The sequence below is a fragment of the Aquarana catesbeiana genome, linkage group LG09, assembly GCF_042186555.1.
Source record: "Aquarana catesbeiana isolate 2022-GZ linkage group LG09, ASM4218655v1, whole genome shotgun sequence".
NCBI lineage: Eukaryota > Metazoa > Chordata > Amphibia > Anura > Ranidae > Aquarana > Aquarana catesbeiana.
Window position 1 is genome coordinate 321,275,837 of NC_133332.1, and position 22,984 is coordinate 321,298,820.

Here is a 22,984-nt window from a genome sequence, read left to right on the forward strand (position 1 = left end):
TCATCATGGCTACCAGAGGACAACCCTTAAATGAATTGGTGTCAATGGAATAGTGCCTCCTTAGAAGAGAATATCTCCCCAAATCTTTGGTGTCAGTGGCATAGTAAACCTCAGGAAAAGGAGTCCTTCATTTCATTGGTGTCAGTGGGATAATGGTCCTCGGGGGAAAATGGTTCCCCAAATCATTGGTATTGATAGTAGTGGTTACCTTAGGAGAAGTTCACCTTCAGATGAAGACCGATCCAATGCCATAACTATTTTGAATCTTTCATTCATAAAAAAAGTAGTAGTGCTTCCCTCCCTGGTGTTTTCAGTGAGGGCAGAGGGTGAAGGGCGCTCCATTGGGCCAGCCCTGAGCCTGCTATGACAGTAGTAGCTGTCAGAGTAGATGGGAAGCCGCGCGGCCCGGTGGTTGGGAATCCTTGTTCTATCTAGACTAATGGTGTCTGTCTTCTCCTTTGTCTCCGTTTCTGTGGCCACATTGTTAATCTGTGTCCTTTTCCTCTATCAGAGATGTGGGGAGTCGGAGGCGGTCGATGAGAAAGGATCGGTGTCTTCTGGGTCGTTGTCTGCCCTCAGCTCTCCTCCCGTCTTCCAGGATGTCCTCCTGCAGTTTCTGGACACGCAGGCTCCAGTATTAAGTACGTACGACCTATGAAGACCGACATTACCCGCTTCCGCTGCACCTTTCTATACTTACCCTTTTGTATACTTACCCCTTGTATACTTACCCTTTACTTACCTATTGTATACTTACCCTTTGAATACTTACCTATTGTATACTTGTCCTTTACTTACCTATTGTATACTTACCTGTGTTATACTTATCCCTTTGAATACTTACCCTTTTTATACTTACCCTTTTTATACTTGCCCTTTGAATACTTACCTTTGAATACTTACCTTTGAATACTTACCTTTGAATACTTGCCCTTTGAATACTTACCCTTTTTATACTTACCCTTTTTATACTTGCCCTTTGTATACTTACCTTTGAATACTTACTCTTTGAATACTTGCCCTTTGTATACTTACCTTTGAATACTTGCCCTTTGAATACTTACCCTTTTTATACTTACCCTTTTTATACTTGCCCTTTGTATACTTACCTTTGAATACTTACCCTTTTTATACTTACCCTTTTTATACTTGCCCTTTGTATACTTACCTTTGAATACTTACTCTTTTTATACTTGCCCTTTTTATACTTGCCCTTTGTATACCTACCCTTTGAATACTTACCCTTTGTATACCTACCCTTTGAATGCTTACCCTTTGTATACCTACCCTTTGAATACTTACCCTTTGTATACCTACCCTTTGAATACTTGCCCTTTGAATACTTACAAAGTCATTTCAGAATTAGGAAACCACCTTTGAAGCTGTCCTGTAGAGGAACCCCGGATATTTCCCATTCCTCCTGTCCTCGGTGCAGAGTTTGTCCCCCACAAACATTGTTTTTTATTTGTCTCCATTCGGTAGATTTGCGTCTCTGATTCTCATGTGATGTCATCACAGGGCAGCTAAATCTTCATTATTCATCAGAATCCATGAGGAGGGATTTGTGGGGTGTACGACATCTCTTCTGCAATCCCACAATGCCCATGAACCCCCAAAACACTCTCTGGACTGGCTTATAGCAAAGGAGGTGTTGCTGTTGGCATTGAAAGAAACGCCGCACCTTACATGCCACCAAAACAGGTTGGCGGTGTCCATCTTGGTAGTGGAGCAGGATATTTGCTTCCTCAGTGCTGCCCCACTGAGGTGGAGAAAGCACAGAATGGATGAAGCAGAAACGGGGAGATCCTTGCACTGCAGGTCTTCAGGTGCAGCTTCCCCTCCAGCAAGGAGAACAGTGAGCAGCACAGTAGTGACATCAGCAAATCGCACTCCAGATTTGGCAAGGCTAGCTTTTAGTCTTCAAGGCGCCCCAACAGGTTATGTTTTCAGGCTCTGCATTATTTTGCACAGGTGATTTGATCAGTTTCACTGCTTAGGAATTACCACAGCCGTTTCATCTGAGGGAAAACCTGAAAACATGACCTGTTGGTGCGCCTTGAGGACTGGAATTGAGAAACGCGGCCTTAGGAGACCTTACACCGCAGGTATACAGCTATGAGGCTACAGAATGGGAGTGCCCAGGCACAGGAGGTGCACTGGTGTTGGCAGTGCCCAGGCACAGGAGGTGCACTGGTGTTGGCAGTGCCCAGGCACAGGAGGTGCACTGGTGTTGGCAGTGCCTAGGCACAGGAAGTGCACTGGTGTTGGCAGTGCCTAGGCACAGGAAGTGCACTGGTGTTGGCAGTGCCTAGGCACAGGAAGTGCACTGGTGTTGGCAGTGCCTAGGCACAGGAAGTGCACTGGTGTTGGCAGTGTCTAGGCACAGGGAGTGCACTGGTGTTGGCAGTGCCTAGGCACAGGAAGTGCACTGGTGTTGGCAGTGCCTAGGCACAGGGAGTGCACTGGTGTTGGCAGTGCCTAGGCACAAGAAGTGCACTGGTGTTGGCAGTGCCTAGGCACAGGGAGTGCACTGGTGTTTTTAGGGGAAATTCCAGACAAAAGATTACTCTGGGTGCTGCTTCGTAATGTGCCTGGGCACAGGAAGTGCTCTGGTGTTGGCAGTGCCAAGGCACAGGAAGTGCACTGTTGTTGGCAGTGCCTAGGCACAGGGAGTGCACTGGTGTTGGCAGTGCCTAGGCACAGGGAGTGCACTGGTGTTGGCAGTGCCTAGGCACAGGGAGTGCACTGGTGTTGGCAGTGCCCTGGGCACAGGAAGTGCTCTGGTGTTGGCAGTGCCTAGGCACAGGGAGTGCACTGGTGTTGGCAGTGCCTAGGCACAGGGTGTGCACTGGTGTTGGCAGTGTCTAGGCACAGGGAGTGCACTGGTGTTGGCAGTGTCTAGGCACAGGGAGTGCACTGGTGTTGGCAGTGCCTGGGCACAGGAAGTGCTCTGGTGTTGGCAGTGCCTGGGCACAGGGAGTGCACTGGTGTTGGCAGTGCCTAGGCACAGGGAGTGCACTGGTGTTGGCAGTGCCTAGGCACAGGGAGTGCACTGGTGTTGGCAGTGCCTAGGCACAGGGAGTGCACTGGTGTTGGCAGTGCCTAGTCACAGGAAGTGCACTGGTGTTGGCAGTGTCTAGGCACAGGGAGTGCACTGGTGTTGGCAGTGTCTAGGCACAGGGAGTGCACTGGTGTTGGCAGTGTCTAGGCACAGGGAGTGCACTGGTGTTGGCAGTGTCTGGGCACAGGAAGTGCTCTGGTGTTGGCAGTGCCTGGGCACAGGAAGTGCTCTGGTGTTGGCAGTGCCTAGGCACAGGGAGTGCACTGGTGTTGGCAGTGCCTAGGCACAGGGAGTGCACTGGTGTTGGCAGTGTCTGGGCACAGGGAGTGCACTGGTGTTGGCAGTGTCTGGGCACAGGAAGTGCTCTGGTGTTGGCAGTGCCTGGGCACAGGAAGTGCTCTGGTGTTGGCAGTGCCTAGGCACAGGGAGTGCACTGGTGTTGGCAGTGTCTGGGCACAGGAAGTGCTCTGGTGTTGGCAGTGCCTAGGCACAGGGAGTGCACTGGTGTTGGCAGTGTCTGGGCACAGGAAGTGCTCTGGTGTTGGCAGTGCCTAGGCACAGGGAGTGCACTGGTGTTGGCAGTGCCTAGGCACAGGGAGTGCACTGGTGTTGGCAGTGCCTAGGCACAGGGAGTGCACTGGTGTTTTTAGGGGAAATTCCAGACAAAAGATTACTCTGGGTGCTGCTTCGTAATGATTATCACTTTTAGATGTTCCCTATAACTTTTACAAATCTTGTCCATTTTCTCCTCAATCACCTTCTTTTATTTTTTTTTTTCCTCTCGCAGCGGATCCATCAAACGAATCGGAACGCGTCGAGTTCTATAACCTGGTGCTGCTATTCTGCGAACTGATCCGCCATGATGTTTTCTCACACAACATGTACATGTGCACGCTGATATCGAGGGGGGACCTAGGCCTGGACCCCCACGCACCGCGACCTCGCTCTCCTTATGAGGACCCATCTGATGACACTGACCGCAAGGAGGGGGAGACCAATAACAGCATTAAGTTAGAGGTGGGTACAAATCTGTATTATTGACGAGAATGTATAAGGTTACAGAATACTTTACTAATCCCCAAGGGAAATTGGGAAATAGTTACGACACGGACAACACAAGATCACAACAATACACTGAAAAAGATGCAAAAACGCAACAAAATGACCAATAAACAGCCATTAACACCAAATAACAAAATTAACACTACAAATAAAACATCCATACAATAAAATACAACATAGAATAAATAACACATTAAAATAACCGGCAGACTACTGAATACAAATACACCACTTTCTTCAACACAATATCAAAATATACTATAATAAACAACACAAAATCCTGATCCTAAACAACCAGAACGGTCATATATGTGTTTTAGTGCGTTAAAGAAATCAGATTTTGTTTTCTGTGTGTTTCCTGCTGTTTTCTATAATATGTGCGGATTAGTGAACGGCATTTAAAGGGACACCGACCTTATTCCTCGTTTCCCTCATTCCACCCCCCCCCCTCCGCTCTGGTATTGTGGGGGTCCTCATGGGAAATGCAGTGCCCCAGCTACTGCCTGGTATTGTTGATGTTGGCCATAGAATTGGAGTAAATGAGTGACTATACCTGGGGGGGCACCTGTGTGTGTGTGTGTGTGTGTGTGTGTGTATGTATAGATAGATAGAGATATCTCTCTAGTGTACAGGCACAGGGTCTATGGTATATGTTTAGAGGGGGTAGGGAGGTGTAGAGGGACAGGGTATATGGTATACGTGTGTGTAGGGGTTTTAGGGGGTGTAGAGGCACAGGGTCTATGGTATACGTGAGGAGGGGTAGGGGCGCAGGGTATATAGTATACATGTGTAGGGGTGCAGGGTATATGGTATACGTGAGGAGGGTGTAGGGGGTGTGGAGCAGCAGGGTATATGGTATACGTGTGTAGGGGGTGTAGGGGCGCAGGGTATATGGTATACATGTGGAGGGTGTAGGGGCGCAGGGTATATGGTATACGTGTGTAGGGGGTGTAGAGGCACAGGGTATATGGTATACATGTGGAGGGGGTAGGGGCGCAGGGTATATAGTATACGTGTAGGGGGGGCGCAGGGTATATAGTATACGTGTAGGGGGGGGCGCAGGGTATATAGTATACGTGTAGGGGTGGCGCAGGGTATATAGTATACGTGTAGGGGGGGCGCAGGGTATATAGTATACGTGTAGGGGGGGCGCAGGGTATATAGTATACGTGTAGGGGGGGCGCAGGGTATATAGTATACGTGTAGGGGGGGGCGCAGGGTATATAGTATACGTGTAGGGGGGGGCGCAGGGTATATGGTATACGTGTGTAGGGGGTGTAGAGGCACAGGGTATATGGTATACGTGTGGAGGGTGTAGAGGCGCAGGGTATATAGTATACGTGTAGGGGGGGCGCAGGGTATATAGTATACGTGTAGGGGGGGGCGCAGGGTATATAGTATACGTGTAGGGGGGGGCGCAGGGTATATAGTATACGTGTAGGGGTGGCGCAGGGTATATAGTATACGTGTAGGGGGGGCGCAGGGTATATAGTATACGTGTAGGGGGGGGCGCAGGGTATATAGTATACGTGTAGGGGGGGCGCAGGGTATATAGTATACGTGTAGGGGGGGCGCAGGGTATATAGTATACGTGTAGGGGGGGCGCAGGGTGTATAGTATACGTGTAGGGGGGGCGCAGGGTGTATAGTATACGTGTAGGGGGGGCGCAGGGTGTATAGTATACGTGTAGGGGGGGCGCAGGGTATATAGTATACGTGTAGGGGGGGCGCAGGGTATATAGTATACGTGTAGGGGGGGCGCAGGGTATATAGTATACGTGTAGGGGGGGCGCAGGGTATATAGTATACGTGTGGGGGGGGCGCAGGGTATATTGTATACGTGTAGGGGGGGCGCAGGGTATATAGTATACGTGTAGGGGGGGGCGCAGGGTATATGGTATACGTGTGGAGGGTGTAGGGGCGCAGGGTATATGGTATACATGTGGAGGGTGTAGGGGCGCAGGGTATATGGTATACGTGTGTAGGGGGTGTAGAGGCACAGGGTATATGGTATACGTGTGGAGGGTGTAGAGGCGCAGGGTATATAGTATACGTGTAGGGGGGGCGCAGGGTATATAGTATACGTGTAGGGGGGGGCGCAGGGTATATAGTATACGTGTAGGGGGGGGCGCAGGGTATATAGTATACGTGTAGGGGTGGCGCAGGGTATATAGTATACGTGTAGGGGGGGCGCAGGGTATATAGTATACGTGTAGGGGGGGGCGCAGGGTATATAGTATACGTGTAGGGGGGGCGCAGGGTATATAGTATACGTGTAGGGGGGGCGCAGGGTATATAGTATACGTGTAGGGGGGGCGCAGGGTGTATAGTATACGTGTAGGGGGGGCGCAGGGTGTATAGTATACGTGTAGGGGGGGCGCAGGGTGTATAGTATACGTGTAGGGGGGGCGCAGGGTATATAGTATACGTGTAGGGGGGGCGCAGGGTATATAGTATACGTGTAGGGGGGGCGCAGGGTATATAGTATACGTGTAGGGGGGGCGCAGGGTATATAGTATACGTGTGGGGGGGGCGCAGGGTATATTGTATACGTGTAGGGGGGGCGCAGGGTATATAGTATACGTGTAGGGGGGGCGCAGGGTATATAGTATACGTGTAGGGGGGGCGCAGGGTATATAGTATACGTGTAGGGGGGGCGCAGGGTATATAGTATACGTGTAGGGGGGGCGCAGGGTGTATAGTATACGTGTAGGGGGGGCGCAGGGTATATAGTATACGTGTAGGGGGGGCGCAGGGTATATAGTATACGTGTAGGGGGGGCGCAGGGTGTATAGTATACGTGTAGGGGGGGCGCAGGGTATATAGTATACGTGTAGGGGGGGCGCAGGGTATATAGTATACATGTAGGGGGGGCGCAGGGTATATAGTATACGTGTAGGGGGGACGCAGGGTATACAGTGTAAACATTCAGTGTACTTAGTAATAACTGATGATGATTATTTTCAGTGAATATTTGATAGATTTGTCAAACGCCGGCCTCAAAAAAAGACAATTTTATAGAGAATGGAACCCACAGCCCCGAGCCTAATACATCCTAACCTGTTGAGCGGTGCGGATCGAATCTGGATTATAACACACAATCTGTTTCTGCTCCATTTAATGTCCCTCATTTATAGTCTATCCAGGTTCTGCTCTCTCAGTAAATATGATGAAATCTCCTCCATGTCTCAGTGTGAGGTGAGAGAAGAGGCATGTGGTTATAGATGGCATCTGATCTCTGCCCTCTGAGGGGGGGCATCTGATCTCTGCCCTCTGTGGAGGGGCATCTGATCTCCGTCCTCTGTGGAGGGGCATCTGATCTCTGCCCTCTGTGGAGGGGCATCTGATCTCTGCCCTCTGTGGAGGGGCATCTGATCTCTGTCCTCTGAGGAGGGGCATCTGATCTCCGTCCTCTGTGGAGGGGCATCTGATCTCTGCCCTCTGTGGAGGGGCATCTGATCTCTGCCCTCTGTGGAGGGGCATCTGATCTCCGTCCTCTGTGGAGGGGCATCTGATCTCCGTCCTCTGTGGAGGGGCATCTGATCTCTGCCCTCTGTGGAGGGGCATCTGATCTCTGCCCTCTGTGGAGGGGCATCTGATCTCTGCCCTCTGTGGAGGGGCATCTGATCTCTGTCCTCTGTGGAGGGGCATCTGATCTCTGTCCTCTGTGGAGGGGCATCTGATCTCTGTCCTCTGTGGAGGGGCATCTGATCTCTGTCCTCTGTGGAGGGGCATCTGATCTCTGTCCTCTGTGGAGGGGCATCTGATCTCTGTCCTCTGTGGAGGGGCATCTGATCTCTGTCCTCTGTGGAGGGGCATCTGATCTCCATCCTCTGAGGGGGGGCATCTGATCTCCGTCCTCTGTGGAGGGGCATCTGATCTCTGTCCTCTGTGGAGGGGCATCTGATCTCTGTCCTCTGTGGAGGGGCATCTGATCTCTGTCCTCTGTGGAGGGGCATCTGATCTCCGTCGTCTGTGGAGGGGCATCTGATCTCCGTCGTCTGTGGAGGGGCATCTGATCTCCGTCGTCTGTGGAGGGGCATCTGATCTCCGTCGTCTGTGGAGGGGCATCTGATCTCCGTCCTCTGTGGAGGGGCATCTGATCTCCGTCCTCTGTGGAGGGGCATCTGATCTCTGCCCTCTGAGGGGGGCACACAGGAACCCGTTCAGTGGAGGGGCATCTGATCTCTGTCCTCTGGGGGGGGGCATCTGATCTCTGCCCTCTGTGGAGGGGCATCTGATCTCTGTCCTCTGTGGAGGGGCATCTGATCTCTGTCCTCTGAGGGGGGGCATCTGATCTCTGTCCTCTGAGGGGGGGCATCTGATCTCTGTCCTCTGTGGAGGGGCATCTGATCTCTGTCCTCTGAGGGGGGGGCATCTGATCTCTGTCCTCTGTGGAGGGGCATCTGATCTCTGTCCTCTGTGGAGGGGCATCTGATCTCCGTCCTCTGTGGAGGGGCATCTGATCTCTGTCCTCTGTGGAGGGGCATCTGATCTCTGCCCTCTGAGGAGGGGCATCTGATCTCTGCCCTCTGTGGAGGGGCATCTGATCTCTGTCCTCTGAGGAGGGGCATCTGATCTCTGCCCTCTGAGGAGGGGCATCTGATCTCTGCCCTCTGAGGAGGGGCATCTGATCTCTGCCCTCTGAGGAGGGGCATCTGATCTCTGTCCTCTGTGGAGGGGCATCTGATCTCCGTCCTCTGTGGAGGGGCATCTGATCTCTGTCCTCTGTGGAGGGGCATCTGATCTCTGCCCTCTGAGGAGGGGCATCTGATCTCTGCCCTCTGTGGAGGGGCATCTGATCTCTGTCCTCTGAGGAGGGGCATCTGATCTCTGCCCTCTGTGGAGGGGCATCTGATCTCTGTCCTCTGAGGAGGGGCATCTGATCTCTGCCCTCTGTGGAGGGGCATCTGATCTCTGTCCTCTGAGGGGGGCATCTTATCTCTGTCCTCTGTGGAGGGGCATCTGATCTCTGCCCTCTGTGGAGGGGCATCTGATCTCTGTCCTCTGAGGGGGGGCATCTGATCTCTGCCCTCTGTGGAGGGGCATCTGATCTCTGTCCTCTGAGGGGGGGCATCTGATCTCTGTCCTCTGAGGGGGGGCATCTGATCTCTGTCCTCTGAGGGGGGGCATCTGATCTCTGTCCTCTGAGGGGGGGCATCTGATCTCTGTCCTCTGAGGGGGGGCATCTGATCTCTGTCCTCTGAGGGGGGGCATCTGATCTCTGTCCTCTGAGGGGGGGCATCTGATCTCTGTCCTCTGAGGGGGGGCACACGGGAACCCGTACATACACACACATTGGGGGAGATTTATTAAATCTGGAGCACTCAGAATCTGATGCAGCTGTGCACCAGATTCTGAGAGCCAATCAGCTTCTCACTTCAGTTTGTTCAGTGAAGCTTTGATAAAAAAAGGCTGTAAGCTGATTGGTTAACATGCAGAACTGCACCAGATTTTGTCTTTTTCTTCTAAACTTTTGTCATTAAAAATAAAGTGTCTCCGGACTGACTCCAGATAATTGGGGTCCTTTAAATTCTCCCTCAGGGACCCTCTCATTGACCCGAGCCCCCTTCAGACGTGGATTTCAGGCTTGTTTTCTTCTCTTTCTGGGGTCAGCGCTCCCCTAATGTGTCTTCTATTGAACGTGCCACGGTGGGGGGGGGGGAGCAGACCTAGCGGGGGAGGAGGAGGAAGTGCTGGGGGTGGGTTTGCGTTCATTGTGTTGTTATGAATACACTATTGAGCTCTATTGTCTGCCTGGAGCTCAGCTTCAAAGGTAATAAGAAAACAAGTAATGCCGGTATGTCCCCCCCAAATCTATGGTGTTTTTTGGTGTTTTTGTAAAAGCGAGCAGTGTAAATAACCGGTATCTGCCTCCTTGGCCCTGCACAGCAGAGCTCAGACTGGGAGCGGGAGAAGCTGCACAATAAGCCAATCCGTTGTGCTGTAGATGTTATGTTCTAACAAGGAACAATGCTGATAGGTGGGGAGAGCAGAGAGATGAGCTCAGCAGTCTTCTGCTTAATCTCTCATTGTCCACTCACAGGCTGAGTGTGAGAACAAGACCTGGTAGTATTTACTTAAAGCAGGGGGAGGCAACCTGGGGGCCCTCCAGCTGTTGCAGAACTACAAGTCCCATCATGCCTCTGGGAGTAATTGATACTGCCAGCCATGCAATGCCTTGTGGGAAATGTAGTTCCACAACAGCTGGGGGGGATACTGGTTGCCTACCCCTGACTTAAAGTGATTGTAAAGGCTCAAGGTTTTTGTGGGTGCAGCCCCCCCTTATACTTACCTGAGCCCCATCTCGATCCATCGATGTGCCTGAGAGCAGTGTGTCTCCTGGGTCTCTCTCTCCTCATTGGCTCACACTACAGCAGGAGCCATTGGAAGTCAGTGAGCCAATGGGGATAGAGTGGGGGGGGGGGGGGGGGGCGGGGCCAATCCAGGCTCTGTGTATGAATGGGCAATGTCTATTCACGGGAGCGCGGCTCAGGAGTGCGCCTGCTCAAGTGCCTGCCCCCCCCCCCTCCCTGCAAGAGGCTTGCTATTAGGGGGGCACTCAGGGGGGAGGAGCCAGGACCGCTGGTGGGGGGGACCCAACCAGAAAAGAATTTGGCTGCTCTGTGCAAAACCATTACACAGAGCAGGTAAGTATCACACGTTTCTTTATTAAAAAAAAAAAAAAAATGAATGCCTTTAGTATCCCTTTAACTGCAGTAGAGAAAAGTCAGAGCTCCAGGCTGTGCTGTGTGGCAGAGCTTTGTAAATTCCAGAACTGGATGGACAGAAATACAAATCATTTGGCAGGTAAAACCGCCCCCATATATGTATTCAGCTGTTCGGGGTTCCGCTTTAACTTCCACGACCTCCTCATTTTATATGGATGAGTTTTTGTTTTACCTTCGTCATGCATAATAAACGTTCCTGTCCCGGGATTGGTCTGACCCGTTTGCCCCTCCCCTTTCTCTCTCTATCTTAGGACACGACTCTATCGGAAACCATGGACATCGAGCACAGCACAGGGGCCCTATTTGATGACATGGAGAAGAGTGAATTCCCAGTAAGATATTGTATATTCCTTGTGGGGGATGGTAATAGAGGGTGGATATTGAGGTGCTCATAGCTGTATGAGGTCTCTTCTTGTAGGGTGCTGGTTTGGTCTGTTCCCATGTGTGTCTAACCCTGTACTGTTCCTTTAAGGACTCGCTTACACTTGATCAGAATGTGGCATTGGACACTTCTTTTTTTTAAAGCGCTCTAAATGCCGATCATCAAGACTCCTCCCACTAAATAAAACGGTCACCTTACAGTCCTGGTCACCCATTCAGCACCTTTTATTCAGTTAGCTTCTTTTTTGTTTTGGAGGTATTGCAGGTATGAGATATCCCAGGATGCACTGGGAAACCAACAAGTGCACTGAAAAGGTGTCGCCAGCAGTCACTTCCGGTTCAGGTGTATATATCCTGGGAGTGTCTGGTGCCAGATATCTGGTGTGTAGCGGGAAGGTGAGGGGGGTCCGGACTGGGGTAGAACAACTAGCAGACGGCACACGTGATGTGGAAAGTGGGAATGTTATAGGGGAAGGTGAGCGAGGAACGGAGAGAGAGGACTGATCCGCAGAGCTGGGGGACCAGAGCAGGAGAAACTCGCAATGTCACATGTGGTGAGAAGTGTGGGAGGAATAAAGTGGGAGGTGAGCGGAGACCAGAGAGAAAGAGAGAGAGAGGAGGATCAGCAAACCGGGGGATCAGCAAAGCTGGGGGTACTACTGAGCAGGGATTTGCTGAATGTGAGGGTGCTTATAAGCTGGGGATCTGCTGAATGAGGGAACTAAGAAGCTTGGGATCTGCTGAACAAGGGTGCTTATAAGTTGGGGATCTGCTGAACGAGGGGATTAAGAAGTTGGGGATCTGCTGAATGGGGGAACTAATGAGCTGGGATCTGCTGAATGAGGGAACTAAGAAGCTGGGGATCTGCTGAATGAGGGGACTAATGAGCTGGGATCTGCTGAATGAGGGAACTAAGAAGTTGGGGATCTGCTGAATGAGGGGACTAATGAGCTGGGATCTGCTGAATGAGGGAACTAAGAAGTTGGGGATCTGCTGAATGAGGGGACTAATGAGCTGGGATCTGCTGAATGAGGGAACTAAGAAGTTGGGGATCTGCTGAATGAGGGAACGAAGAAGCTGGGGATCTGCTGAATGAGGGAACTAAGAAGTTGGGGATCTGCTGAATGAGGGAACTAATGAGCTGGGGATCTGCTGAATGAGGGAACTAATGAGCTGGGGTTCTGCTGGGCCCCTTTAAAACAAATAGAAAATCAAAACACATGGGGCATTTTGCCAAGCTTCATCAAAGCTTCACCGAAGCGTAAAAACCACATTGGAAAATCATGGTGAAGCGGTGGGCGCTTTATTGTGTGTTTTTAAAGTTGAAGCGAGTGTAAATGATCCCTATGGCTGTATGTAAATCCCTTCCAGTGTGTCTGTACATTTTATGGTGTGCTCTGTAATGATTCTGCAGATGTTCTCTCCTGCGATGCGCTGCGAGGGGCGGAGCCCAGGACCCGATGAAGGAGATTGTGAAACGCGTCGTACGGTGAAGCCTCCAGCATCCGATGGACCTCTGGCTTCCCTCTATGATCAGCCGCGGCACATCCAGTATGCCACACATTTCCCCATTCCACAGGTAAGGGGTGTACTACATGGACAATAGGATTGACCCCTCCCCCTCCCAAATCATGACGTTTACAGACCTTCCCCCACTTCCTGTCACTGTGCCGATAAGTCAGCAGAAATCTTTCTAACTGAGCTCTGAAAAATCAAACGTTTTAACCCGTCCCCACTCCATTCAAAACCAAAAAAATGTTCTTCTTTCTTCTTTTTCTTTTTTATTTATTTTTTTTTTAAATACTTTTTATTTTAATATTTTTGCTGATCTTATTCTACCTTTTTGTTCATCCGCTCTGCATTCCAGGAAGAATCGTGCAGCCATGAATGTAACCAGCGGTTGGTAGTTCTGTTTGGGGTGGGCCGGCAGAGAGACGACGCTCGCCATGTCATCAAGAAGATCACAAGAGACATCCTGAAGGTGCTGAACCGGAAGAGCACCGCCGAGACGGGTAAGAACCGGCCTGGAACACCAGGATTAAAAAAAAAAATGTATATAAGACTCACCCACTGTGACTATATATAAATAGTGGCAAGCCGTACTTACCCTCTCAGTACTCCATTGTTGTCCCCAGCTTCCTCCTCCCCCTTTCCTTCATTCCTCCTCCCCCTTTCCTTCATTCCTCCTCCCCCTTTTCCTTCATTCCTTCTCCCCCTTTCCTTCATTCCTCCTCCCCCTTTTCCTTCATTCCTTCTCCCCCTTCCTTCATTCCTCCTCCCCCTTCCTTCATTCCTACTCCCGCTACCTTCATTCCTTCTCCCCCTTTCCTTCATTCCTCCTCCCCCTTTCCTTCATTCCTCCTCCCCCTTTTCTTCATTCCTTCTCCCCCTTTCCTTCATTCCTCCTCCCCCTTCCTTCATTCCTCCTCCCCCTTTCCTTCATTCCTCCTCCCCCTTCCTTCATTCCTCCTCCCCCTTTCCTTCATTCCTTCTCCCCCTTCCTTCATTCCTCCTCCCCCTTCCTACATTCCTCCTCCCGCTTCCTTCATTCCTCCTCCCGCTTCCTTCATTCCTTCTCCCCCTTTCCTTCATTCCTCCTCCCCCTTTTCTTCATTCCTTCTCCCCCTTCCTTCATTCCTCCTCCCGCTTCCTTCATTCCTCCTCCCGCTTCCTTCATTCCTCCTCCCGCTTCCTTCATTCCTCCTCTCGCTTCCTTCAATCCTCCTCTCGCTTCCTTCATTCCTCCTCTCGCTTCCTTCATTCCTCCTCTCGCTTCCTTCATTCCTCCTCCCGCTTCCTTCATTCCTCCTCTCGCTTCCTTCAATCCTCCTCTCGCTTCCTTCATTCCTCCCCTCGCTTCCTTCATTCCTCCTCTCGCTTCCTTCATTCCTCCCCTCACTTCCTTCAATCCTCCTCCCCCTTCCTTCAATCCTCCTCTCGCTTCCTTCATTCCTCCTCCCCCTTCCTTCATTCCTCCTCTCGCTTCCTTCAATTCTCCTCTCGCTTCCTTCATTCCTCCTCTCGCTTCCTTCATTCCTCCTCTCGCTTCCTTCATTCCTCCTCTCGCTTCCTTCATTCCTCCTCTCGCTTCCTTCATTCCTCCTCTCGCTTCCTTCATTCCTCCTCTCGCTTCCTTCATTCCTCCTCCCCCTTCCTTCATTCCTCCTCTCGCTTCCTTCATTCCTCCTCTCGCTTCCTTCATTCCTCCTCTCGCTTCCTTCAATCCTCCTCTCGCTTCCTTCATTCCTCCTCTCGCTTCCTTCAATCCTCCCCTCGCTTCCTTCAATCCTCCCCTCGCTTCCTTCAATCCTCCCCTCGCTTCCTTCATTCCTCCTCTCGCTTCCTTCATTCCTCCTCTCGCTTCCGTCATTCCCCCCTGGCTTCCTTCATTCTCCTCTCGCTTCCTTCAATTCTCCTCTCGCTTCCTTCAATTCTCCTCTCGCTTCCTTCAATTCTCCTCTCGCTTCCTTCATTCCTCCTCTCGCTTCCTTCATTCCTCCCCCCCGCTTCCTTCATTACTGCAGCCCTCTACAGCCATTCAAAGTCCACATATTATACAGCTTGTCTGAGCTTTCAGAAAGCAGGGAGTGGGGAGCTGAAGCTACTCTATGTGAGGAGAGCTCTGAGAGCTGATTGGAGGTCAGGGACACACGCCCCTTCACACAGCACACAGGTACAGAGCTGAGGTTGTCAATCACAGGCTGTATGCTGGAGTTTCCTCCCCTGTCACCCTTTTATCTCTTGGTGTCAGGTAAACTTGTCAGAAGTGACTCCTGCAGATATCAGAGGCAGCAGACAGAAATGTCACTTGGTGCTCTGGAGTGGGACAAGTACACACTATAGAGGGAAATGCTTTGTTCAGATTTCATGTCTGAGGTTTACAACCACTTGAATGCTGGGAACACACAGAGATGTGACAGGAGCAGATTAATGAACAGTGACTCTCTGAACAGGGTCCAATGAAGGGCAACGCAAACGCCGGGCCAAGCCGGAGGCATTCCCCACAGCCGAGGAAATTTTCAGCCGTTTTCAGCAGCTCTCACATTTCGATCAGCACCAAGTCACAGCTCAGGTAACTACCGGGGGGAGGGGTTAAAGATTTATTTTTATTGCTTCCTTTTTTTTTTGTGAATGAGAGGAGCTCCCGAGAGACACACATCACACAAAACCCTCATGTAAAGAGTGGAAGCAGACTCAGCCCAGGCCACTCCCCCTACGTGTTTGGTTCCACCCACAGGGCATAGTCGAAACGCGTCGGAGGGGGCTGCGTCTACTCTTTACACGAGGGTTGTGTGTGATGTGCGGTTCTCAGGACTTCCATTCTTTACTGTCTTTTATGGAGCTGAGCCCTTTCCCTGCCTGCACTCCCAGCAGGTGGCGACAGATGGGGACCAACCAGAGCCTAAAGCGACATCCTTCATTTTTTTTCTGTGGTCCCTGTGTGAGCGAGGCCTTGTGTGTGAGGGAGGTCTTGTGTGTGCCCTGTGTGAGGGAGGTCTTGTGTGTGCCCCGTGTGAGGGAGGTCTTGTGTGTGAGCGAGGTCTTGTGTGTGCCCCGTGTGAGCGAGGCCTTGTGTGTGCCCCGTGTGAGTGAGGTCTTGTGTGTGCCCCGTGTGAGCGAGGTCTTGTGTGTGAGCGAGGTCTTGTGTGTGCCCTGTGTGAGCGAGGTCTTGTGTGTGCCCCGTGTGAGGGAGGCCTTGTGTGTGCCCTGTGTGAGCGAGGCATTGTGTGTGCCCTGTGTGAGGGAGGTCTTGTGTGTGCCCTGTGTGAGCGAGGCCTTGTGTGTGCCCTGTGTGAGGGAGGTCTTGTGTGTGCCCCATGTGAGCGAGGCCTTGTGTGTGCCCTGTGTGAGGGAGGTCTTGTGTGTGCCCTGTGTGAGGGAGGTCTTGTGTGTGTCCCGTGTGAGGGAGGTCTTGTGTGTGCCCTGTGTGAGGGAGGTCTTGTGTGTGCCCCGTGTGAGGGAGGTCTTGTGTGTGCCCCGTGTGAGGGAGGTCTTGTGTGTGCCCTGTGTGAGGGAGGTCTTGTGTGTGCCCTGTGTGAGGGAGGTCTTGTGTGTGCCCCGTGTGAGGGAGGTCTTGTGTGTGCCCTGTGTGAGGGAGGTCTTGTGTGTGCCCTGTGTGAGGGAGGTCTTGTGTGTGCCCTGTGTGAGCGAGGCCTTGTGTGTGCCCCGTGTGAGCGAGGCCTTGTGTGTGCCCCGTGTGAGGGAGGTCTTGTGTGTGCCCTGTGTGAGGGAGGTCTTGTGTGTGAGCGAGGTCTTGTGTGTGCCCTGTGTGAGGGAGGTCTTGTGTGTGCCCCGTGTGAGGGAGGTCTTGTGTGTGCCCTGTGTGAGGGAGGTCTTGTGTGTGCCCTGTGTGAGGGAGGTCTTGTGTGTGAGCGAGGTCTTGTGTGTGCCCTGTGTGAGGGAGGTCTTGTGTGTGCCCCGTGTGAGGGAGGTCTTGTGTGTGCCCTGTGTGAGGGAGGTCTTGTGTGTGCCCTGTGTGAGCGAGGCCTTGTGTGTGCCCCGTGTGAGCGAGGCCTTGTGTGTGCCCCGTGTGAGCGAGGCCTTGTGTGTGCCCCGTGTGAGGGAGGTCTTGTGTGTGCCCTGTGTGAGGGAGGTCTTGTGTGTGCCCTGTGTGAGCGAGGCCTTGTGTGTGCCCTGTGTGAGCGAGGCCTTGTGTGTGCCCCGTGTGAGCGAGGTCTTGTGTGTGCCCTGTGTGAGCGAGGCCTTGTGTGTGCCCTGTGTGAGGGAGGCCTTGTGTGTGCCCCGTGTGAGGGAGGTCTTGTGTGTGCCCTGTGTGAGGGAGGTCTTGTGTGTGCCCTGTGTGAGGGAGGCCTTGTGTGTGCCCCGTGTGAGGGAGGTCTTGTGTGTGCCCCGTGTGAGGGAGGCCTTGTGTGTGCCCCGTGTGAGGGAGGTCTTGTGTGTGCCCTGTGTGAGGGAGGTCTTGTGTGTGCCCTGTGTGAGCGAGGCCTTGTGTGTGCCCTGTGTGAGGGAGGTCTTGTGTGTGCCCTGTGTGAGCGAGGCCTTGTGTGTGCCCTGTGTGAGGGAGGTCTTGTGTGTGCCCTGTGTGAGGGAGGTCTTGTGTGTGTCCCGTGTGAGGGAGGTCTTGTGTGTGCCCTGTGTGAGGGAGGTCTTGTGTGTGTCCCGTGTAAGGGAGGTCTTGTGTGTGCCCTGTGTGAGGGAGGTCTTGTGTGTGCCCTGTGTGAGGGAGGTCTTGTGTGTGTCCCGTGTGAGGGAGGTCTTGTGTGTGCCCTGTGTGAGGGAGGTCTTGTGTGTGTCCCGTGTGAGGGAGGTCTTGTGTGTGCCCTGTGTGAGGGAGGTCTTGTGTGTGCCCTGTGTGAGCGAGGCCTTGTGTGTGCCCTGTGTGAGGGAGGTCTTGTGTGTGCCCTGTGTGAGGGAGGTCTTGTGTGTGCCCTGTGTGAGGGAGGTCTTGTGTGTGTCCCGTGTGAGGGAGGTCTTGTGTGTGCCCTGTGTGAGGGAGGTCTTGTGTGTGTCCCGTGTGAGGGAGGTCTTGTGTGTGCCCCGTGTGAGCGAGGCCTTGTGTGTGCCCCGTGTGAGCGAGGCCTTGTGTGTGCCCCGTGTGAGCGAGGCCTTGTGTGTGCCCCGTGTGAGGGAGGTCTTGTGTGTGCCCCGTGTGAGCGAGGTCTTGTGTGTGCCCCGTGTGAGCGAGGCCTTGTGTGTGCCCCGTGTGAGCGAGGCCTTGTGTGTGCCCCGTGTGAGCGAGGCCTTGTGTGTGCCCCGTGTGAGCGAGGCCTTGTGTGTGCCCCGTGTGAGCGAGGCCCTGTGTGTGCCCCGTGTGAGCGAGGCCTTGTGTGTGAGGGAGGTCTTGTGTGTGCCCTGTGTGAGGGAGGTCTTGTGTGTGCCCTGTGGGAGGGAGGTCTTGTGTGTGCCCCGTGTGAGCGAGGCCCTGTGTGTGCCCCGTGTGAGCGAGGCCTTGTGTGTGCCCCGTGTGAGCGAGGCCTTGTGTGTGCCCCGTGTGAGCGAGGCCTTGTGTGTGCCCCGTGTGAGCGAGGCCCTGTGTGTGCCCCGTGTGAGCGAGGCCTTGTGTGTGAGGGAGGTCTTGTGTGTGCCCTGTGTGAGGGAGGTCTTGTGTGTGCCCTGTGGGAGGGAGGTCTTGTGTGTGCCCCGTGTGAGCGAGGCCCTGTGTGTGCCCCGTGTGAGCGAGGCCTTGTGTGTGCCCCGTGTGAGCGAGGCCTTGTGTGTACCCCGTGTGAGCGAGGCCTTGTGTGTGCCCCGTGTGAGCGAGGCCTTGTGTGTGCCCCGTGTGAGCGAGGCCCTGTGTGTGCCCCGTGTGAGCGAGGCCCTGTGTGTGCCCCGTGTGAGCGAGGCCTTGTGTGTGCCCCGTGTGAGGGAGGCCCTGTGTGTGCCCCGTGTGAGGGAGGCCCTGTGTGTGCCCCGTGTGAGCGAGGCCCTGTGTGTGCCCCGTGTGAGGGAGGCCCTGTGTGTGCCCCGTGTGAGCGAGGCCCTGTGTGTGCCCCGTGTGAGCGAGGCCCTGTGTGTGCCCCGTGTGAGCGAGGCCCTGTGTGTGCCCCGTGTGAGGGAGGCCCTGTGTGTGCCCCGTGTGAGGGAGGCCCTGTGTGTGCCCCGTGTGAGGGAGGCCCTGTGTGTGCCCCGTGTGAGGGAGGCCCTGTGTGTGCCCCGTGTGAGGGAGGCCCTGTGTGTGCCCCGTGTGAGGGAGGCCTTGTGTGTGCCCCGTGTGAGGGAGGCCTTGTGTGTGCCCCGTGTGAGGGAGGCCTTGTGTGTGCCCTGTGTGAGCGAGGCCTTGTGCGTGCCCCGTGTGAGCGAGGCCTTGTGCGTGCCCCGTGTGAGGGAGGCCTTGTGCGTGCCCCGTGTGAGCGAGGCCTTGTGTGTGAGCCAGGCCTTAGGTGTGCCCCGTGTGAGCCAGGCCTTAGGTGTGCCCCGTGTGAGTTAAAGAAGGTTTTAAGAGCAGCACATCACACACCCCCCTCATGTAAAGAGTAGAAGCAGACTCAGCTTAGACTTTTTTAGGCTGCTTCACCTACATGTTTCGTCCCACCCACAGATCTTAGTCGAAACGCGTCGGAGAGGGCTGCTTCTACTCTTTGGTTGCGTGTAATGTGAGGTTCTCGGGACTTCCTTTCTTTACTGACTTCTATAGAGCTGAACCCTTTCCCTGCCTGCACTCCCAGTGGTTGACTGGAGATTGGGACCTACCGGAGCCTAAAGCGGCATCCTTCATTTTTCTTTGTATGGAGGTCGATGTGTGAGCGAGGTCTTGTGTGGCCGGAGTTCAGCTTTAACAGAAGTTCCATGGTTGGGGGTCCCATGGTGTGCCGTGTTAGGAACTGAAGTGGACGATTCTGTTTGCTTCTAGGTTTCCCGGAACGTGTTGGAGCAGATCACGAGCTTCGCCCTCGGCCTGTCCTACCACCTCCCCCTGGTGCAGCACGTGCAGTTCATCTTCGACCTGATGGAGTATTCTCTGAATATCAGCGGCCTCATCGACTTTGCCATCCAGGTGTGAATCCTCATTATTTTCCCCCCTCCCCCCTGCGTCTCCTGATTTTATTCTCCGTGTGACGAGCGTGCTTTTGTTTCAGTTCTCTGACGTCGTTCTCCATCTCTCATTTTCCTTCTCCCCCTCCCCCCAGCTGTTAAATGAGCTGAGCGTGGTGGAAGCGGAGCTCCTGCTGAAATCCTCCAACCTGGTTGGCAGTTACACGATGGGCCTGTGTCTGTGTATTGTGGCCGTCCTGAGACATTACAACACGTGCCTGATCCTCAACCAGGAGCAGACGGCGCAGGTCTTCGAGGGGTGAGAGCAACGTTCACCGATCTACAGAGAAGACCCTTCTCATTATATTTATATCAAAGCTTTATTGTAATAACTGCAGACTACGGGGGGCCCGATGGGGCCCTTTGCTCACACTGTGGGGCACTATTCCTCCCACTGACACCAATGATGGGGCACTATTCCTCCCACTGATACCAATGATGGGGCACTATTCCTCCCACTGACACCAATGATGGGGCACTACTCCTCCCACTGACATCAATGATGGGACACTATTCCTCCCACTGACACCAATGATGGGACACTATTCCTCCCACTGATACCAATGATGGGGCACTATTCCTCCCACTGACACCAACAATGGGGCACTACTCCTCCCACTGACATCAATGATGGGACACTATTCCTCCCACTGACACCAACGATGGGGCACTACTCCTCCCACTGACATCAATGATGGGACACTATTCCTCCCACTGACACCAATGATGGGGCACTACTCCCACTGACATCAATGATGGGACACTATTCCTCCCACTGACATCAATGATGGGACACTATTCCTCCCACTGATACCAATGATGGGACACTATTCCTCCCACTGACACCAATGATGGGGCACTATTCCTCCCACTGACATCAATGATGGGGCACTATTCCTCCCACTGACACCAATGATGGGACACTATTCCTCCCACTGATACCAATGATGGGACACTATTCCTCCCACTGATACCAATGATGGGACACTATTCCTCCCACTGATACCAATGATGGGACACTATTCCTCCCACTGACATCAATGATGGGACACTATTCCTCCCACTGACACCAATGATGGGGCACTATTCCTCCCACTGACATCAATGATGGGACACTATTCCTCCCACTGACATCAATGATGGGACACTATTCCTCCCACTGATACCAATGATGGGACACTATTCCTCCCACTGATACCAATGATGGGGCACTATTCCTCCCACTGACATCAATGATGGGACACTATTCCTCCCACTGATACCAATGATGGGACACTATTCCCCCCACTGACACCAATGATGGGGCACTATTCCTCCCACTGATACCAATGATGGGACACTATTCCCCCCACTGATACCAATGATGGGACACTATTCCTCTCACTGACACCAATGATGGGGCACTATTCCTCCCACTGATACTAATGATGGGACACTATTCCTCTCACTGACACCAATGATGGGGCACTATTCCTCCCACTGATACTAATGATGGGACACTATTCCTCCCACTGATACCAATGATGGGACACTATTCCCCCCACTGATACCAATGATGGGGCACTATTCCCCCCACTGATACCAATGATGGGACACTATTCCTCCCACTGATACTAATGATGGGACACTATTCCTCTCACTGACACCAATGATGGGGCACTATTCCTCCCACTGATACTAATGATGGGACACTATTCCTCTCACTGACACCAATGATGGGGCACTATTCCTCCCACTGACACCAATGATGGGGCACTATTCCTCCCACTGACACCAATGATGGGGCAATATTCCTCCCACTGATACCAATGATGGGACACTATTCCTCCCACTGACACCAATGATGGGGCAATATTCCTCTCACTGACACCAATGATGGGGCACTGGGTGGTGAGGTCGGAGTTCCGCTTTAAGAAATGTTTTTCTCGTATTACAGGTTGTGTGGCGTTGTGAAGCACGGCATGAACCGGTCGGACGGCTCCTCCGCTGAGCGATGTATTCTGGCTTACCTCTATGATCTGTACATGTACTGCAGCCATCTGAAGAGCAAATATGGAGAACTGTTCAGGTGGGTGACGGGGAACATTCTTTCATTGTGCTCTGTAAAGGGGCGGAGCTACCTTACGGTACATCGCAAAGCGGAATTCCAGAGCAAACTAACCTCAAAGCCGTCCCCTCCCCCCTCCTATCACCTGTGCTGTGTAAGAAAGACATATATACTTACCTATTTTCTGTCCTGTCATGTGATCCCCTTGTGTCATCCAGCGGCAGCTGCAGGGGAGAAGAGAGGAGAGAGAGTGCTCCAACAACAGCTGGTAAAGCCTGGAGCGGTGACGCCGTAGGCTTCTACGGCCCAGCCGGTGTCAGAGCTCCCTCTTCTCCCCTGCAGCTGCCGCTACCAACAGACGGGGGAGCCGGATCACGTGACGGGAGCGTGCTGAAAACAGGTAAGTACATACATCTCTTTCACACAGGTTAGTCGGCATAGGGAGGGGCGGGGACATGTGTAATACTCGTTTAGGTTTAGCCTGTAGTTGGTTGTTACATATACTTCAGATATTTCGGATCGTTCACCTTCTCACCTTTTGTTGTTCAGTGATTTCTGCTCCAAGGTGAAGAACACCATCTACTGCATTGTGGATCCGTCTGACTCCAACATGTTGTGGGAACAGGAATTCATGCTGGACACCATCATCAACCCGTCCGCTCACAGCTATAACTGCGGCATGCTGGGAAAACTCCTGAGAGACACGCCCACCAACCGCTACAGCTTTGTCTGCAATGCCCTCGTACATGTGTGTGTGGGAGACCATGACATAGACAGGTGAGGGGGGGAGGGGATATTACAGGCAACACGGCCAGTTATAAAGGGGGAGTGATGTCATAGAATGAGAGGTCATATATAAAGGGGGGAGTGATGTCATAGGATGAGAGGTCATATATAAAGGGGGGGGGGGAGTGATGTGATAGGATGAGAGGTCATATATAAAGGGGGGAGTGATGTGATAGGATGAGAGGTCATATATAAAGGGGGGGAGTGATGTGATAGGATGAGGGGTCATATATAAAGGTGGGGGGGAGTGATGTCATAGGATGAGGGGTCATATATTAAGGGGGAGTGATGTCATAGGATAAGAGGTCATATATAAAGGGGGGGAGTGATGTCATAGGATAAGAGGTCATATATAAAGGGGGGGAGTGATGTCATAGGATAAGAGGTCATATATAAAGGGGGGGAGAGAGTGATGTCATAGGAT

General features: G+C 52.9%; 1 protein-coding gene across 1 annotated transcript in view; it reads left to right on the forward strand.

Annotated features, from left to right (window-relative positions):
- MED12 (mediator complex subunit 12) overlaps positions 1 to 22,984 on the forward strand; it is a gene marked incomplete in the record, with an annotated part of 77,054 nt that overhangs the window by 25,676 nt on the left and 28,394 nt on the right. Inside the window, 10 exon segments of the mRNA XM_073600801.1 lie at positions 512 to 641; positions 3,849 to 4,078; positions 11,105 to 11,185; positions 12,649 to 12,813; positions 13,102 to 13,246; positions 15,188 to 15,306; positions 19,546 to 19,689; positions 19,823 to 19,986; positions 21,664 to 21,795; positions 22,324 to 22,551. Of these exon segments, the coding sequence (XP_073456902.1) occupies positions 512 to 641; positions 3,849 to 4,078; positions 11,105 to 11,185; positions 12,649 to 12,813; positions 13,102 to 13,246; positions 15,188 to 15,306; positions 19,546 to 19,689; positions 19,823 to 19,986; positions 21,664 to 21,795; positions 22,324 to 22,551 (1,538 nt within the window).